Genomic DNA, 20,622 nt, shown 5'->3' on the forward strand with positions numbered 1-20,622 from the left:
AACAGTGACTTAAAAACCACTGCCAAAATATAAACTAAATGTCTTTAGTTGATGTTATTTACTTCTCTCTCGTGAATAATCGACTTCGCTAACTGCATTGCATCCATAGAAGACACTATTGGCCGGCAACATTAATAGATAACTTTCTTTTCGAACTTGAACTTGCTCCTTAAAATAAAAACTGGGCGTGAGTAGTTACTAGCTAGCAGCCTAAGAAACGTGGCTTTCATTTTGTCACTAACATTTTTGAAATGTCTATGGTCTTACTAGGTTTGTACTTATCTCGTGAGTTTAGAATGATAAGGTTCTATCTCGGTTTAGAATGATAAGGTTCTATCTCCGTTTAGAATGATAAGGTTCTATCTCCGTTTAGAATGATGAGGTTCTATCTCCGTTTAGAATGATGAGGTTCTATCTCCGTTTAGAATGATAAGGTTCTATCTCCATTTAGAATGATAAGGTTCTATCTCCGTTTAGAATGATAAGGTTCTATCTCCGTTTAGAATGATAAGGTTCTATCTCCGTTTAGAATGATAAGGTTCTATCTCCGTTTAGAATGATGAGGTTCTATCTCCGTTTAGAATGAGAAGGTTCTATCTCCGTTTAGAATGATGAGGTTCTATCTCCGTTTAGAATGATAAGGTTCTATCTCCGTTTAGAATGATAAGGTTCTATCTCCGTTTAGAATGATAAGGTTCTATCTCCGTTTAGAATGATAAGGTTCTATCTCCGTTTAGAATCATAAGGTTCTATCTCCGTTTAGAATGATAAGGTTCTATCTCCGTTTAGAATCATAAGGTTCTATCTCCGCTTTGGGTCGTTCAGAGATATTGAGCATCAACGTTTTTACATTCCATTATGTTTTGTGAGATGGAACCTTTGTATTTTATTAATTACTAACTCAAAAATACCACACACCACACAGGCATTAATAATGATGACCCAAGACCAGCTACTGTGGGGCCTGAAGAAGGATGTTCGCTCCGTGCTCAACTCGTCCAAGTTAGGCCTGTCCCCGGACGACCTGAGTCGGGACTACCTCTGCATCGTGGGCCATCCGCTGCCTCTGAGGTCCCTCGGCTTCCACAACGTGATGGACATGATCAAGGAGATGCCTGACGTGGTGAAGATGGACTTTTTGGAAGACGGCAGCTTGGTGTTGAAAGGTAAGCCCAGTCTAGTAGTGGTGCGGCTGTGGCGCAGGAGGTAGAGTCGCCGTCTAATGATCACAAGGTTGGCAGATCGGCGGTTTGAGCCCCGGTTGGCCACATGTCGAAGTGTCCTTGGGCAAGACACTGAACCCCAAAATTGCTCCCAGTGAGCGGGCCGGCGCCTTGCATGGCAGCTTGCCGCCATTGGTGTGTGAATGTGTGTGTGAATGTGTGAATGAGAGGCCGTTGTAAAGCGCTTAGGAGCAGCAAAAAGTCGCTATAAGTGCAGTCCATTTACCATTACCATTTTAGTACTATGACCTGCACAGAGTAAAATTACACACGTATGCACGAAAAAACTACTTTATTCCAACCCAACTCTTTGCCTCGCTTTTTCTTCCCCTCCCTCCCTCCCTCCCATCCCTTGGTCCCTCTGCAGCGGTTTTGGACGAAAGCACCCGACGCATAGGGGAGATGGTGGCCCGGCAGCGTGTCCGTAAGACCAACAAACCACACAGGGGCAGTATGGGCTTGTTCCCCGCCAGCCCCCTCCCCCGGCGGGGCCACGCCCCCCCGGCCCTGCCCGCTCACCTGCGCTCACAGCTGCGGCAGCTGCTCGCCCAGGGGCCCGTGGGCCTGTCGGAGCTGGAGGCCGGCTTCGCCCGCCACTTCGGCCACCCGCTGTGCTTCGTCAACCTCGGCTTCTACTCCGTCGCGGAGATGCTGGCGGCCGCGGCGGACCTGGTGGCGGTCAAGCCGAGCCGGACGGGCTCCCTGCTGACCCTGAAGGTGGCGCCACCTGCGATGGGGCTGACGGCGTCGCAGGGTGGGGCGCTGATGGCATCGCGTGGGGGGACGGCGGTGAGGACGGGGCAGATAAAGCCACCTCGACCACAGCTGACCCCCTCGACGGACACATGTGCGAGGCCAGCGGTAGACACAGGTGGGTTGGTACTACAGTGTAGACAGATCGTGACGTTAGAATTATGAGGTTCTATCTCCATTTTTGGTCAAAATTGAGTTTTTTACATAATCTGATCCATTAGGTGTTTATTAATGCCTGTGTGGTGTTATTTTTAAAATGTTGACATTTTTGAGTTAGTAATTCATAAAATACAAAGGTTCCATCTCACAAAACATAACGGAATGTAAAAACGTTGACGCTCATTATTATATCTGAACTACCCTAAACGGAGATAGAACTGTATAATTCTAAACTCACGTTTTCTTTTTAACATTTACTTTTTCTTTACATGTATGCGTTTGAGGCACCTGATGTGAAGGCTTTTTTCTGAGCAGGACTACATTTAGCACTTGTGTCCATGGGCATGCCATCATTCAGTATCCCTGTTTTATACCTTTAACTATACATGGCTATAAGTTGGACTCGCCTGGGAACACCACCACTAGTGTGCCCTTCAGTACGTTACTTAGCCCTAACTTTCTCCAGGGAGACTGTCCCTGTAAACTCTAATTAAGTGGTAAATGGTAAATGCTAACTGCTAAATGGTTCAGGCGGCATAGAGCAAATTACCCCTTGGACAGGAGGTTATGCCAGAGAGCTTTTTTGGATCCACACCCTAGAACGTTTACAACGCCTAGGCTTGAATGAGGATTTCGACATGTGTTGTGCTATGAATAAATTACTTTAGACACTATGTTCTATGCTATATGATGGCTACTGCCTGATGTCTGCATGTTTGTAGCATTTCTCTATAGTTTTTTGTTCTGTTAAGTATATATTGTAAATATTTCATGTACTTTTAGGTGTTTCCTGTCTCATGAACACATGTTTTTTGTAGTCCACTAAATCTAGGACTACAATTCCCATGATGCCTAGCCACTAGGTGAAAGATTTGACACAGATGTTGTGCATTGGCTAATTAAGTGATGTTGTTTGAAGCCTTTATACCACTGCATTCAATTGTCTGCTTTATCCCTGAAGAAGGTTTATGACTGAAAGTTCGTGCAATAAACTAAGTTTTTTTGCACAGATTTGAGTGTGCGGACGGATGCTGAGCCACAGCTCATCCAACAGGGGCAGCTATTTGAAAGATGTGTCATAAAAGTGAGTCTGTTTCTCTTTTTACCTCATAGTAAATGTTCTGTATGTGAAACTAACATTCAGGGGTGCAAACTTGTCACCTTTCTGCTAAATTAGCGGTTTTTACCACAAAATAGTAAATCCATGTGAATCAACCATGTTGATAATTTTCTTCATTTTCAGGCAAAAAATAAATGTTGTCACCTTTTTAGGCCATCACCAGTTTGCACCCCTGAACATTACTTTAAATGCTTGTAGAGTTCACTCCTACTAGAAGTCATGTTTTTTTGTGAAGAACATTTAATGAGATATGATTATTGGTCTCGTTGCACTTCACATTTATATGAATGGGAACTCACCCAATCACCACTAGTGAATGTGTTGTGTTTGATTGGCCACGATGCAGCTGGAGGAGAAGCTCAGGCAGCGTATCCTGGAGAACGGCCATGCGGGCACCGTCAGTGAGGAGCTGAAGGCCAACCTTCGCCAGGTCAGTTTACATCTTCCCAAAGCGACTTACAAGCAATACATTCGTTTAAGTAAATGAGTCAGGAGCCAGACTATTGAGTTGCTCCTTTATGGGTGGATACCGAAATCATTGAAAACTCCTAATGTTCTAGTCACACGTGATGGTGACAGTGAAGATTCCTTCTTTCTAGGTTGTTGCTCAGAACAGTGAAGGGATATCAATACATGATCTTCATGCCGAATACAAGGTAATTATACTAGTTTCCTTTGTTACACATATTCCACTCTACTTTACGGGGCGGCTGTGGCACAGGAGGTAGAGTCGCCGCCTAATGATCACAAAGTTGGCAGATCGGCGGTTCGATCCCCGGCTGGCCACATGTCTCCCAGTGAGCGGGCCGGCGCCTTGCATGGTACCTTGCCGCTATTGGTGTGTGAATGGGTGAATGAGAGGCCGTTGTAAAGCGCTTTGGAGCAGCAAAAAAGGTGCTATATAAGTGCAGTCCATTTACCATTTACCATTTCCCCCTGGTCAACAGAGGATGTTTGGGGAGGAGCTCCCGGTGGCCCAGAGTGGCTTCCTGAGCGTGACGGAGATGGTTGGTGCGCTGAGCGACACGCTGCACCTGCGGCCTGTGGCCGGGGACGAGGGCCCCCACTGGATGATCACCGACACCAAACACACCGGCCACACGCAGCCAGGTCAGCTCGATGGTTTCAATTTGTATTGTTACTTTGGATAAAAGCGTCTGCTAAATGGTTAAAATGTAAAAAAATGCATCCTATCTATTCTATTCAGCTAATACCATTGCGTTCCCACATTATTGAGAGATCACAGCCATTTGTCCCATTGGGGGAAGGGTCATTTGAAGAGGAGGGGCAGAACTGAGTACTGTATCTTATAGCTCATGGCATTCTATAAACGCAGCACCCTGATAATAATAATAATAATAATAACTTTAATTTATATAGCGCCTTTCAGAAACCCCAAGGACACTTTACAATTCAAGGGAATGATCAGACAGACAAAAACAGGACAAAACAAAACTGAAACAGTGACTAGGGGCCAAAGGCCTTGGAGAACAGAGAGTCCAGGGTGGGGGCATTGCGGATCACTATGGGGAGGGAGTTCCAGAGGGTAGGTGCAGCCACGCTGAAGGCTCTGTCCCCAAAGGTCCGTAGGTTTGTTGATGTGATGTTTTTGGCCAGGGTCTGTAGAGCCCGACACCCCCGGCGATGCTGAGCAGGGTGACCGGCTGAACCCCTCCAGCCAGGGCTATTACTTCAGCTCTGGGGAGTCGCCCTGGGAGGGGCGCAGAGAGGAGGAGGACGGGGAGGACGGAGAGGCCGCCGCCGACAACGACTTGATGTCAGAGACAGACCTCCGCATCACCACCACCACCTTCCAACAGGTGAGAGAAGAGACCCGTCTGACTCGGGTCTGAGAAGACAGGTCGTGACGTTAGAATTATAAGGTTCCATCTCCATTTTTGTCAAAATTTAGTTTTTTACATAATCTGATCCATTAGGTGTTTATTAATGCCTGTGTGGTGTTATTTTTAAAATGTTGACATTTTTTAGTTAGTAATTAATAGGGGTGTAACGGATCACCTAACTCACGGATCGGATCGTGTCACGGTTTTTGAGTCACGGATCGGATCATTTTTCGGATCAACACAAAACATAAAAATAAAAATAAAAAGCTTTTTCCTCGAATTCTGTAAAAACACCACTTTTACTGTGTAAAACCCAACAACATTCAAGATGTCAAAACTGGTATATATATATATATATGTGTGTGTGTATATATATATATATATATATATATATATATATACATATACATACTGTATATATACATAACATATTCTACACTCAAACATTAGGCTACATATTAAACAGAAACACACATTCAACTTAAATGATGCAGTAGGAGAGAGGGAGGAGGCACCTGGTTGCAGCAGTGAATCACTGGACTCTTTAAAGCAGACAAATAAACATGTTTTATGCCACTTAACTAAATAATAAAGTGAAACCTTACTTTAAACATGGTATGAAAAAATTGGCTACATTATCAGAAGTTGTCAAGCAGCCTTTTTCGTGCCTCCCATCAACACACCAGGGTCGCGGCAAATGTGTGGCCATGCTCGTACGACTTTCTCATTGCACAACGCTTAAACACCGTAACTTTTTTATCGACCACACTTCCAATGACACTGTCCGTCATTGTTATAATTGATAGCAAAGCCAAAGTGCTCCCATACATGGGATTTAAATGACGAGGGAGGCATTTCGAGTTCTTCTCTGTCGCCAACATTAGCAGGACTCGCCATGAACACTTGGGCTGTGTTCGTAAATTTGCTCTGATAGCGCCGGAGAGCACACTGGGTCCGACGTCATAAAGGGACCAAGTAATTTGATTGGACAAGAGGCGTTCCATGAATGCTGATCAGATTCCAGAGCGAATTTACGGACGCAGCCTTGTTGTTCTAGATTTTTTTTTTATCAACCTATCATTGCGCTTTAGAGTAAAACAAAGCACGCAACTGTCGCGTCTATCTTTTCATGGCAACTCTACATTGTGATTTACAAGGGATATTAACTAATATTAAGTAATATTATTACTTGGTTACATTTTGCAATTGATCCGCGGTACACATGCGTGCCGAACCGTGGGGGGCGATCCGTTACACCCCTAGTAATTAATAAAATACAAAGGTTCCATCTCACAAAACATAATGGAATGTAAAAACTTTGACGCTCAATATCTCTGAACCACCCTAAACGGAGATAGAACCTTATCATTCTAAACGGAGATAGAACCTTATCATTCTAAACTCACGATCTGACTCTGGTCTAAGAAGAGTAACTGGTCCTACTTGCCCTTTTGTTCAAGGTCAGTCTGTAGCTTCTGTTTCCCCTGAGGGCAGCTGGACCAAATACATCATCATAGACAATTGAGGCTGAAATCGAAACGCATTTCACAAGAATAGATGTTTGATTTCTGTACATCTTTGATCACCTCCTGTACATCTTCTTTGGTGATTGTAAATGTTCAAGGACAACCCATTCAATCCACAAAGTGTCTTTGTGGTGACAATAAAAATGTGTGTGTGTGTGTACGTGTGCGTGTGTGTGTGTGTGTGTGTGTGTGTACACGCACATTCATGTGTGTGTGTGTGTGTTTGTGGACACCCATGGCTGTGTGTTTCTCCCCCCTCTAGATGGTGGCCAAGTTCCCTGCCGTGCAGGTACGGTGTATGGCAGGTATGGTTCCTTTGGACGCCCTGCGGGGCCAGCGCCTGAGGACGCCCACGCCCAGGGACCCTAGGGAGGTGATAGAGGTGTTGGTGGAGCACGTGGAGTCACCCAGCAACTTCTATATCCGCTTCCACGAGACCCGGGAGGCTCGCGCCCTGGAGAGCATGATGGTGGAGATGAGGTGAGGAGACGGTGCCGCTTAGACCGGGGAGGAAACATGACTGAATCAGAATTAGAAGACTTTATTGCCATGACATGTAAACATGTTAGGAATTTGGTTTGGGACAGTGGAGCGCAGTTTACAACAGGACAGGTGCAAGACAGGACAAGACAGTGCAAACCAACATCATTCAGGGGTGCAAACTTGTCACCTTTCTGCTAAATTAGCCATTTTTATCTCAAAATAGGTCATCCATGTGAATTGTGTAGATCTGCAAAAAAAATAATTGGGTGTGGTGGTGGGGGGGGGGTCGGTCTAAGACTAAGTCTCATCCATGTCACATGATGCACAAGCTAGCTAATCTCCCTGTCTGCTAAACTCTGCTGCAGTTGAAATAACGTTTAGCTTCAGGGAGCTAGGTACAGTTCCAGACAGCATAGAGAACACAGTCACAGTAAACTGTTTTAGAAGTAATTCTGCAGGTGTTGAGGTCAGGGCTGCCGCTACTTACACACGCATCATTGTTAGACCACCGTTAGTGCTAGCGATATCTATTTAACACCATTAGTGCTAGCGCTATCCCCCCCCCCCCCTAAGGTTAGCCACAAAAAAAATGTGTCACCTTTTTGGGCCATCACCTGTTTGCACCCCTGTATTATGTATAAACCACTTTCTCACAGATCCAGTTCAGTGTCACTCTACATGGGTAGTCATACCATTGATTAAGTTTACTTCCATAATTAAATATGCAAACACAGTCATCATCCCTATAACTATTTGGCTGATTGTGACCCCAGTACGCTGTGTTGAGAGGTGTGCCATCCACCCATTTCCAGGTCCCCTCTGTGTCTCTCTCAGTCAGACCAATCCAGACGAATTTCTTATTCAAATCAATGATAAAGTCCTGTTCCTCTATGCTGTTGATGACCACCAGGTCTGCTCCTCTGTCTCTGCAGTCCTGTCTGCTCTCATCCCAGGTTCTAGTCTCAGTGGAGAGGAAGTAGCAATTGCAGCCAAACTTCATCCATCCTTCTGCACAACCGGTTTTCAGTTTCCTCTGAAGGTCGTCTCTCTCTTTAGTCAGGTTGTTGTAACTGGTCTGTAACCAGTCTGTGTGATCATTCTCATATTTGTCTGAGAGACAGGAGAAGCTGTGGTTAGGTTGACAGCCTGGCGGTTTATAACTTGTTCTCACCATCAGGTTCTACTGAACTGATTCAGTTCATAAGAATTACGACCATGTGACATTCAGTTTGGTGGTTTCTCTTCATAGAGCTCTCTGTTAGGGCTTTCACACCGGCAAAGAACTGTGCCGGTTCGCGTTCGCGTTCGGGAACCTCCGAACATTGGTGCTGTCTGGCGAACGAGCCCGCATTCATACCAGTGTAACCACAACCATCAGGGGTCATACCAGTGTAACCAGAACCATCAGGGTTCATACCAGTGTAACCAGAACCATCCGCGTCATCAACGCTGGGTGATGAAGGGGCGGGATAAACAAAAATGTCACAACTAGATGGCAGCTACTTCACTGGACATGAGGATAATATCTTCCACTACAGTATCTGAAATAAACACAATTTTATATGAAACAAAACAAAAGACACTTTCTACACGCCTTCTCTTACTAACCAGCTGCTCCATTACTGGAATAGAAATGGCTTACGAAATTCGCGTTCGCGCATGTCCGCGAGCGTGTGCGTGTGTGTGTTTGCTGAGCATGTGAGGAAGATAGAGAGAATAATGAAACTTTTGATATTGTTTTTGATCACTAATGATTAGATTTAGATTAGATTACATTTTGTCTACTTCCTTCTTGCTGGTCTTTGCAGCCTAGAATATGACACACCCACTGACGACGTGACTGTTCTACGTTTTGGTTCGCGCTTGAGAACCACTATTTTCTGGTACCCGCTGCGAACCAACTTTTCAGGCTCCTAACCAATTGAGTTTGGGTCTGCATGCGCCGGCCGGTTCCAGACTTGGTTCGCGAACGCGAACCGGCACGGTTCTTTGCCGGTGTGAACGCCCTATGTGTGTATTCAAGGATAATATCATAATCACAAGTCAGGAGACTCACAGTGGACGAGACGCAGGGAGACGTTCAGTGTGACTTGTAGAACACACATCAGCCCAGCAACCAGCATGTGGATTCTCCTACCTGCAAGAGAGACACACACACACACCATTCTACATCACTGAATCTCATATCAATGAACAAACATAAAATGATGATTGTTAGTCACTCATATCTCTTTGAATCTGTGCTGATTCTATGTCTTTAGAGTCGTGAGATTTTAACTCTTTGACTGCCAGCCATGTTCAGAGCGGAGAGCTCCACACTGCCAGACTTTTGGGGCATTTTCGCTGTACTTTGAAGACCCACCAAATATTGACTTTTCGGACTACATAAACATTGAACATATCTACCAAAACTTTAGACTCTCTTCTTTAATCCGAAAAAGAAAGTTTGTTTCTAGCCTCTTTGAGTGTTTAGAAATCGACCGTAGAACATAGGGTGGTTTCAGCAAAAACACCTGATTTTGACCAATAAACAGAGAAAACGAGCTTTTTCTGCAGAACTTTTTTTTTTTTCTGCACTTTTTCTGTATCGTCCGACTCTGAACTGTTTGAAGAGTCGCGCGATGGCCGCGCTGCTCCGCGATGCTCCGCAATGCTCCGCGCCGCAATGCTCCGCGCCGCGTTTGGCACATACCCTGATCCGTTTCGCCATTACTACAACCCACAGCAAGCCACTTCCTTCTCCAGGCTTTTATCGAACTACTGCCCCCATCTGGGACCGAAATACATTACACCCAAGTCTGAAATTCACTCGCTAGGTGTAGAACATGTCAATAACGCGATCCCCGCGAAAAGAAAAAAAAAATCCCAAAGACGCCATTTGGCGGTCAACGTTACTATTCTATAAGACGCCAATTGGCGTCTTTGGCAGTCATTAATGTGTAAATAATTAGATAAAATAAGAAAGTCCACAAGATGGCAGCAGACATTTGCACAAAAGTGTCTGAAGCGTTAATGTGTGTGTGTGAGTGTGTGTGTGTGTGTGTGTGTGTGTGTGTGTGTGTGTGTGTGTGTGTGTGCATGTGTGTACGTTTATGCGTGTGCGCGGACAGCATGCTGTGTGTGTTTATGTGTGTGTGTGTGTGTGTGTGTGTGTATGGATGTGTGTGTGGACAGCATGCTGTGGGGGTGTGTGTGTGTGTGTGTGTGTATGGGTGTGTGCGTGTGTGTGTGTGTGTGTTCACACCTAGACAAGTTCTCACTACAATTACCTTTTATACTGTTTTTAATATTCTTCCTCTTTTTACTCATTCCTTTCTTTTGAGGGCAAAAACCACCACAGGGTCACATTCAGTTAGCGACATGCTACATGCTGATACAGCTAGATGCAGTAAGAGACCATATATACAGTTTGGTAGAGAGGAAGTAACTCTATCAACGACATTGACACTGAACTTGAAAGGTGAATATTTAGGCCTTCCAAACATTTTTCCAAATATACCAACCATTTAAAAATGAGTCTCTACAGTATGTGCATTTTAAATCCATAAGTCTTACTCTGTTTCAGCTGTGTGTGTGTGTGTGTGTGTGTGTGTCATCAGAAAAGGGAGATTCAGAAATCACAAGCATGATTCATGATGACAGTTATTAGTTACTGACCTGAGTGAGGACAGTTATTAGTTACTGACCTGAGTGAGGACAGTTATTAGTTACTGACCTGAGTGAGGACAGTTATTAGTTACTGACCTGAGTGAGGACAGTTATTAGTTACTGACCTGAGTGAGGACAGTTATTAGTTACTGACCTGAGTGAGGACAGTTATTAGTTACTGACCTGAGTGATGAGACTCTCTGACCACAATCCTCTCCTCCACCTCCCCTCTGTGGAACCTGACGTTTTCATCCTTGTCAGGGTTGGCATGGATAACCTCAGACATCTTTCCAATACTTTTTATTCTAACTTTACCTCAACTCTACTGTATAGTCTGTGTAGCTGCGTTAGCATGTGTGCCTGACTGACAGCTGAATGTGAGACTGTTGTTGCTGCCCTCAGTAGAAAAGGAAGTGTACAACGATGATGAGGAAGTACACAGGTGTTTGTGTCTGCACTGAAACTCTGCCCCCCCCCCCCTTCAGGGGACTAATATTACTTTATTTTTCTTATTCAATTGGAATTGGTTTTTAACAATTTTGTCTTTAACTATATTATATTTATAGATTTTTTAAATACATTTTATTTCCATTCATCTATGACAGGTCTCTAATATGCAACATACTAGTTGTTGTCTTGTTTTTTTCGCTCTAGCTTTTTTCATGATGCGCGAGCTAACTAATCTTCCTGTCTGCTGTGGCCTGGGTGTGCGGGGTCAGCCATGATCTCCCTGGCCCTCCCCAAAGCCCTACTTTTTGACTCTACTTTCATTTCCCATTGGGAATGGGAAATGAATATAGAGTCAATGGTTGCCTTCATTGTAGTCATGCTGCAGATTATCAGATCTCACAATACCTTGAGTCTAACATCTCAGGCAACCACATGTTATGAGCATTTTAATGTATCATGTCAAAAAAAGTGAAAGGTGAGAAATGCTGCCCCCGACCCCTTTCTCCTCCGGGTCGGGGGAGGAGCCTATGCAGATCGTCCGGTCTCGTTTGTCTGCTTGTGATGCGGTGTTAGTCTGCTCGCCTCGTCGGTATGCGAGGGACGGATCCATTTGTGTGTCTTCTAGTTAAGATTTTATTACTTTATGCTTATTGTGAGCATCAGTAAACTGGCAATAACACAGGTGGAAGTATCGTCTCTCCTTTCGCTCATGTGTGCGTGCGTTGCTTAACTGAGAATGAGACACGTTCAACGTGACGTTGTTTCGCTAGCAAACTACCCACCACAAAAACATAAAAATAAGTACTTTCTCTTTTGTTTTCTTAAAATGTTTATTCACCATAATGTAGTATGGAGTTCAAAGTACTAGAATACCACATAATATCAAAATCGCCGAAATAGGAAATTTCCATCTATTTTTGCTCTTTGCCACAAACGAACGCCAGCGACATCCGACGGGTTTTCCCAGGCCACCACACATATGATCAGGTCAGATTCCTGTATCTGGAGTGGTAACATAGAACCATGAATAGAATAAAAAAGAAAGAAAAAATTCTTCTAGCATTGCGACTGCCAATGGCTCCTGGTCCTAGCATAGATTGTTTTCTTACAATGACTGATGGATATATGATTCACTTACTTAGACAAATCTATTTGTTGTCAGTTTGCTTTGGTTAAAGACGTCTGCTGCTAAATGGCCAAAATGTAATGTAACGAGTTGCAAGATGATGTCAGAGTTTGTGGGAAACGCCTCTTCCTCCTAGGAGTTGCTACACCTATCCCGAGGTGTCGGAGTGGTACTCCCTTCCCTCACGTTTCGTGCGTCAGGGCCAGGTGTGCTGCGTGGCTCCCAGAGACGAGTGGTTCTACCGGGTCGTCATCCACCGCGTCCTCAGCCAGACCCAGGTGGAGGTGTACTACGTGGACTTCGGGGACCTCGCCACTGTGGACAGGACCAGCCTCAAGTTCCTCAAGTAGGCTTCTTCTGGTCCAGTTCAGACAGAGAGCAATGAAAGTCAATGGGCAGGTTTCACTAGACCAGTGTTAATATTGGCAGGCTTTTTAGTCACTTTTAGTCATTGGTGTTTAGATGAAGTCACCTCCATTTTTCTTAGTTCCAGTCCAGTTCCAATTGATGAAAACTGAAAACATTCCAGTGCAGTCTCAGTCTTTTCGTCGCTGACTACGGCTAGACTAAAATGTTTTGGGGGTTTTGTGGGAGACCGCTTCTTGCCACATATTGTAGTGTAAAATCAATGTCCTGTAAATGTGACAGTCATTTTAACGACAAGTGTTAGGCCTCCTTGTCTGTTTTGCTGTTGTCCCCCTACATCTCTCTGCTTTCTCACCCCAAGGTCTTGTTACTCTGAGCTCCCGGCCCAAGCGGTCCCCTCATCACTCAGTGGAATCAAGCCTATGGGTGTAAGGCTCCACACACATCTCATATCACTGTTATTGACCACCAATCTCCCCAAGCTTTTAACATTGTATTGCTCCCATAGAGTCCCATTGACTTCCAGATAGCACTCTTATCTCCCATTCCATATTAAAAGCCTGTGTTTTGGTGTTCCAGGGCAGTTGGAGTTTGAACGCTACCAGCTCCTTCCGGAAGCTGTGCTGTGAGCGCCTCCTGTGGGCAGCTCTGCACAGCTACCACGCAGACTTCCTGCAGGTCTTCCTGTGTGAGACAGACACGGAGGAGGACGTGTACGTTCACAGTGTCCTGCAGAGCCAGGGCCACGGGCTCTCCTGTCCCTCTGCAGTCAACTCAGAGGTCAGTAATGTACACACACACACAAAATTGCTCCCAGTGAGCGGGCCAGTGCCTTGCATGGCAGCTTGCCGCCATTGGTGTGTGAATGTGTGTGTGAATGAGAGGCCGTTGTAAAGTGCTTTGGAGCAGCAAAAAAGGCGCTATATAAGTGCAGTCCATTTACCATTTACACACACACACACATACACTTGCTTATACATGTACTGTATATATCCCATTCAACAACAATGATCCATTGCATCCATCCATTTGTTGTGTCAAACGTATTTCTTCTTTCAGCTGTGTGAGCAGTTCAACCCTGTGACCCTGTATCTGGGCGAGGGTGTGTTTGATGAGGGGATGGAAGTAGACATGGACGTGGTGGACCAAACCCCAGAGCCCTGCACCCAAACCCCTGCCACACCCCAGGTGAGGAGCTCCCCTTTCCCAATTCTAACAGTACACACACACACACACATCACACTCTCATTGTAGCAGACTAATGATCGTGGAGTGAAGATATTATCAAAGCGTACGCGCCTGTCGATCACCCATCCGCTTTGATAATATCTTCACTCACGATCATCTAGTCTAGTCTGGCGCCTGCGCCGTCTGTTGTTCTTCCTGCACACAGGTAAAAATATCCAGGATCCAGCAGCGTCGTCGGGCTCGCGCAAACAAACCCGGCGAATGTTTTACTTGCTCCGGACAAGTAAAAAAGCGTTACTGTCGAACCCTGATGTGTTTTAGGCTGCAGACCCTGCTGTTGGGAGCAATGAAAAAGAAGTGAAGCAGCTGCCTGACCTCCCAAAGCTGGAGTTCATCGGGGTGACACAGGCCAACTTCAAGGCCCAGGTATGACCTCTGACCCTGTATCACGCCCTCGGATTGAACAAGAGTTAGATTGTGTACAATAGATAAAGCATGTCTATTATAAGTAAGTCAACCATCCATGCCATATCATCGCCATGTCCTTGGTCCAATTCCGGCCATCGACAGCTGCAAGTCATCCCCCCTCTCTCTCTCACCCATACTTTCTGTCAATCTCTACTGTCTCTATCCTAATAAAGCAGAAATGCCCTAAAAACATATATATATATTTTTTTTTTTACTTGTGTGTTTGTTGTGTCAGGCTGAGGAGATGGTTGTCTGTCCACACACTGACAGCACTCAGACAGCCTTTGATGCCTTGGCCACCGTGATGGATCTGTGAGTTATTACTTTTATTACTTTTATGCAGTATGTCTGTTTGTTTATGATGATGTAAAGATTATTATTATTATGGTACTTCCACATTTGTTGACATGTATAGTTTCAAGACTGTGTGTGTGAGCGTGTATTTCTGTGTGTGTGTCAGTGGGGTTGAGGTCCATGCCCAGAGTTCAGAGGTCGGTGCCCAGAGTTCAGAGGTCAGGGCCCTGAAGGCGGAGGAGGCCCTCCAGGCAGCGCTGGAGAAGATCCAGAACCTGGAGAGACAGCTAGCTGAGACCCAGAGGAGCCCAGAGGTCGGCTACCTCAACCACAGACCAACACCATAACACACTACTGTCACAGACCAACACCTTAACACACTACTGTCATAGACCAACACCTTAACACACTACTGTCACAGACCAACACCTTAACACACTACTGTCATAGACCAACACCTTAACACACTACTGTCATAGACCAACACCTTAACACACTACTGTCATAGACCAACACCTTAACACACTACTGTCATAGACCAACACCTTAACACACTACTGTCACAGACCAACACCTTAACACACTACTGTCATAGACCAACACCTTAACACACTACTGTCATAGACCAACACCTTAACACACTACTGTCACAGACCAACACCTTAACACACTACTGTCACAGACCAACACCTTAACACACTACTGTCATAGACCAACACCTTAACACCCTACTGTCATAGACCAACACCATAACACACTACTGTCACAGACCAACACCATGACACACTACTGTCATAGACCAACACCTTAACACACTACTGTCATAGACCAACACCTTAACACACTACTGTCATAGACCAACACCATAACGCACCTCAACCACAGACCAACACCATAACACCACTGTCATAGACAAATCAATAACACACCTCAATTATTATGTCAATACTACACACATATCAGTGATATGGCAGGTAAAAAACATAATACATCTTTCTGTGAAGATAATTTCCCCCCACCAGAGCAGGCTGTTTTGTATAGGCCTGAATCCTAATTTCAAATATACGCTTAATTCAACTCTTTGTGCAAAACCTCCCATTGGCATAAACATCTCAACTTAATGGCCTTGAAGCCTATGACTGATCTACTGTAACTCACAGTAACAAGGCTTAGGAGAGAAGACATCTAGAGTACTCTACTCTGTGGTTTTACTCCACTCTCCTTCTCCTCTTATAATACAGGGTTCGACAGTAACGCTTTTTTACTTGCCCGGAGCAAGTAACAAATTCGCCGGGTTTGTTTGCGTGAGCCCGACGAAGCTGCTAGATCCCGGATATGTTTACCTGTGTGCAGGAAGAACAACAGACGGCGCAGGTGCGAGACTAGACTAGATGATCGTGGAGTGAAGATATTATCAAAGCGTACGCGCCTGTCGATCACCCGTACGCTTTGATAATATCTTCACTCAGGATCATCTAGTCTGGTCTGAAAATATCCAGGATCTAGCAGCGTCGTCTGGGCTCGCGCAAACAAACCCGGCGAATGTTTTACAAGTAAAAAAGCGTTACTGTCGAACCCTGTAATGCAATCAGTGACTGTTTGAATTTGGTACACTCATACGCGTATATTTGTATTACAGTGAGCAAGAAATCTGTCGTGGCAGGCCCAAAGAAGGTAGCCACACCTGAGCCCAAAGTAGTGAGTCAGAAGCCTGAGTCGAGTCCCAAACCCTCCAAGCCCAAGAAACTACAATATTTGAAAGTATTGTATTGTGTATTAAAAATGTATGTTCTAAGGTTCTATCTCTGTTTAGAATTCTAAGGTTCCATCTCCGTTTAGAATTATAAGGTTCTATCTCCGTTTAGGGTAGTTCAGAGATATTGAGCGTCAAAGTTTTTACATTCCATTATTACATTCAATTGTCACCGTCTTTGAGCCTCGGAAAAGTGCTATATCAATTTAATGAATTATTATTATTATGTTTTGTGAGATGGAACCTTTGTATTTGATTAATTACTAACTCAAAAATGTAAACATTTTAAAAACAACACCACACAGGCATTAATAAACACCTAATGGATCAGATTATGTAAAAAACAAAATTGACAAAAATGGAGATAGAACCTTATAATTCTAACATCACGAAATGCAGTGGTCTTTGACAAGGTCTCAAGAATGTGGTGACACCTGGTGTTCTGGTCACAGGCATGTCGGCATGGGTTCTAATCCGGCCCATGCCCTGTTGACATGCCCTCTCTCCATTCTTCTCCTTACTTTCCTGTCTGTCTTCACTGTATCTGTCTAATAAAATGAAAACTATGAGTGGGACTGCCCCACTCAGAATCTTTTTTTTTTAATGTGTTAATTGTAAAGTAACAATTGTGTTCATTGTTACTAATAAAAGTTCACCGTATTATTAAAGCCTCATTTGCCTCAATTAAATTACTTGGAGTCAGATTATTGATATCAAGTTATGCTTTGCTATAAACAACATACAGCCACATTGCTAAACCATTCCATTGTAACCGCTATGCTTTTACACCCTACATCCCGTTAACACGAAGGGACACCCCATAGTCTCTCTTTACATCATAGGAGAATCTTTATCTTCCTCTCTTCTGGTCTCTCCTGCTGTCGTAGAGGTTGTATTGGCTGGGGGGGTCAGAGGTGAGAGGTCGGGGGGCAGGCTGAGGGGAGGGTGAGGACCACCGCTGGGCGGAGGGTGTGGAGGAGCTGGAGGAGACGGAGCTGGACGGCAGCAGGAGACCCAGACAGAGAGTCCAGAGAGGCCCGGAGAGCCTCGCAGGCGGCCCGTTCTCCCTCAGCTGCTATCACCTGAGAAGGAGGTGGTTTTACTTTACTTACTTACTTGCATACATACACACACACACACACACACACACACACAAAAGCAGAGACACATAACCACACAATAATGGTCATATTCACAAAACGCTTGGACTTATAAAGACTAAAACATGACATTGTTCTCCATTACTCATTGTGCTTTGTTATTGTATTAGTACCACTAATAGTACCACAATACAATATTGTATTGTAATCATTTGCTTGATCTTTGTTATTGTATTAGTACCACTGTAAACATAACAGGTGCAGATACTACTGTATACCCCTACTGTCAGCCAGTCATCTTCCTTCCATTTAGATTTGATTGACAAATCAATCAAAATATGACGTTTTGTTGCAAAATGCAATGTACTTTCCTACAGTATATACTTATCCTGTACCGTTCATCTGTTATCAGACTTTGCTGAGGTGCTGGAACTGAAGAGTATCAATAGAGTGCAAAATAGCAGCATCTACACACTCAAACACTGCAAAAAAAACAAAAAAAAGTTAATTGCGAGCTTTCGGTCATATATGCACCATATCATTCTGTTTTTAATGTGTTCTTCAGAGTTTTGAACACAGTATGTTAACATTGGAAAAATGTGTTGCAAATACATAGTGTTTTGCAGGTGGGGGAGTTTGAATGAAAGAAGTGTTATGGATTTTGGAGACCGTGGTCATTGAATGCATTTTGTATGAAAGCAATGCACAAATCACAGAGAAAGAGTCGCAGTTTGGTCCACATGGACTTCTGCTTGGCTGACTGTATGAAGAGTTGTGACTCTGTGACTTCAGTATTGAACACTGCGACTTTGCGACCGTAAAAAACTGTATTGTAAATGTCTTGGGAGTCACAGTGCCCCTCATGGGAATGTGCAGACTCAGACGTTTGTTGCTGATGTCAGTTCTTCTCTGTTTTCAGACCAGGAAAGACACACATCTTCCCACACACACTTTAATTACTAGTTATTGACCTCCATGTCCCTCTAAAGAAAGTAATTGATTATCATTATGGCCCCAAACTCAGCTTCTGAAACAAAATCTCAAGTAATTTACTTTTACATTACAATTGATTGGGGAATCAAATCCAGTTAGTATCATTATACAAATTATATTATTATTATTATTTCTACTACGTAGTAGTATTGTTATTGGTGGTTTACTTCTTATTCTTATTTTCCTGGCTTTGGTCAAAAAGCTCAAAAAGTCCCTGACCAAACATGCTATGACTTAGCATGCCACAACTATGCCACATATTGCAGGGGATTTTGGCACATTCTTTTTGGCCGCTACCCACACGTTTATCTGTGTTGCTCATTCCACGAATGCATGATCCTTACAAGACAAGTTGTACCTCGTTGTAAAGGTGACTAATCAGGCGTTCCAACGATATAAAATACAATACCAATTGGTATTATTAAAGGGGAGGAAGAATCGACTGAAATAACGTTTCCAAACTTTTTTTTTTGAGGAGTTTATCTTGTCATGACAGAAATCAACGTGATAATGACGTCTGCTGCGTGGCACCACGTGATGTCTGATTAACACACTGCGCATGTGCATTGACACCTGCACGTGCGCTGCTGATTAACGGTGGACTGAACCATGCAATGAATAAATAGAGGGGTAAATAATAAGGCTTAATTTTGTCAAACATAGAGAAACAAAACTCCATTTTTTTTGAATACATAGAATTATAATTTGAAGTCGGCTACATTAACTTCCTTATGATAATAATAATAATATTATTATAAATATAATATATTTTAAAATATGATTCTCTTCGGCCCCTGTCAGTGATGGGCCCTTAGAATCGTCCTAATTTACCCACCTCCCCTAGCGGCGCCCCTGCCTGCACGTGATGCCTGATTGACACCTGCATGATTGAAGACTCCATTTCCAGACTTCATTCTTCTGCATTTAACCTCTCTTTCTAAGGTAAATAATAATAATATTAACGATGATCTAATTTGGCTGAACGTAGACAATTCTAAATGAACAACCTGTATATGAATAGACAGCTTAGTAAGTATTCTACAAGCTGTAACTGTCGTACAACGTTGATAAAACAGATGCGTCATAGTAGCTAATTAGCTCGCTAGCTGAAGTCAATTGAAATGCTAGGCTATGCTACTAGCTCAAGTGTGAGAACAGCGACTTAGAAACCTATACATCTTTAGTCTTTAGTTGATGTTATTTACTTCTCTCTCGTGAATAATCGACGTCGCTAACTGCATTGCATCCATAGAAGACACTTTTGGCCAGCAACATTAATAGATAACTTTCTTTTCCAACTTGAACTTGCTCCTTTGTTAAACCGGGCGTGAGAAGCTACTAGCTAGCAGCCTAAGACACGCGGGTTTCATTTTGTCACTATAACATTATCGAAATGTTGTTACTAGGTTTGTACTTAAGTAAAGGGTTCCCACGGGTCCTTGAAATCCTTGAAAGTTTGTGAATTTGAGAAAAAGAAATCAAGTCCTTAATTTTTTTTGAAAATAGACATGGGTCATTGAAAGTGCTTGAATTCCCCCTCCCCCTAAAAAAAAAAATTATATATTCAAAAGTGTGTTACTTAGCTCGTCAACTAGTAAATACGTCTGTGTATTGCTTAACTTTACACATATTTCACAATATATTGTTTTGCTGTGCTGTGGTAGAGAAGTCAAGAGACCATCTAGTGTTCACACATTCAAGCCTCTCTTTTTAATTGTTGTCTGAGCGGATAGTTCCTATTATTCTTTTCCTGGCTTTGGTCAAAAAGCTCAAAAAGTCCCTGACCAAAAACGCTATGAATTTGCATGCCACAACTATGCCACATATTGCAGGGGATTTGGCACATTTCTTTGGCCGCTACCCACACGTTTATCTGTGTTGCTCATTCCACGAATGCATGATCCTTACAAGACAAGTTGTGCCTCGTTGTAAAGGTGACTAATCAGGCTTTCCAACGATATAAAATACAATACCAGTTGGTGTTATTAAAGGGGAGGAAGAATCGACTGAAATAACGTTTCCAAACTTTTTTTGAGGAGTTTATCTTACGCATGACTGAAATCAACGTGATAATGACGCCAGTCTGCTGCGTGGCACCACGTGAGCTTAGTATTATAAGGTTCTATCT

At 43.7% G+C, this 20,622-nt stretch overlaps 1 protein-coding gene across 1 annotated transcript; it reads left to right on the forward strand.

Annotated features, from left to right (window-relative positions):
• Window positions 1-937: 937 nt before the first annotated feature.
• On the forward strand, window positions 938-14,995 carry LOC308161931 (tudor domain-containing protein 5-like; the record flags this gene model as incomplete). Its single annotated transcript, XM_080536011.1, has 15 exons — window positions 938-1,166; window positions 1,591-2,094; window positions 3,146-3,219; window positions 3,602-3,685; window positions 3,855-3,911; window positions 4,203-4,365; window positions 4,882-5,075; window positions 6,888-7,105; window positions 12,469-12,678; window positions 13,060-13,126; window positions 13,278-13,478; window positions 13,758-13,886; window positions 14,208-14,312; window positions 14,590-14,666; window positions 14,815-14,995. The coding sequence occupies 15 exons, from the start codon at window positions 938-940 to the stop codon at window positions 14,993-14,995; spliced, it is 2,493 nt and encodes an 830-aa protein (XP_080392137.1).
• Window positions 14,996-20,622: the final 5,627 nt, after the last annotated feature.

The sequence above is a fragment of the Nansenia antarctica genome (genome assembly GCF_963989245.1).
Source record: "Nansenia antarctica genome assembly, chromosome: 7".
NCBI classification, from domain to species: Eukaryota; Metazoa; Chordata; class Actinopteri; order Argentiniformes; family Microstomatidae; genus Nansenia; species Nansenia antarctica.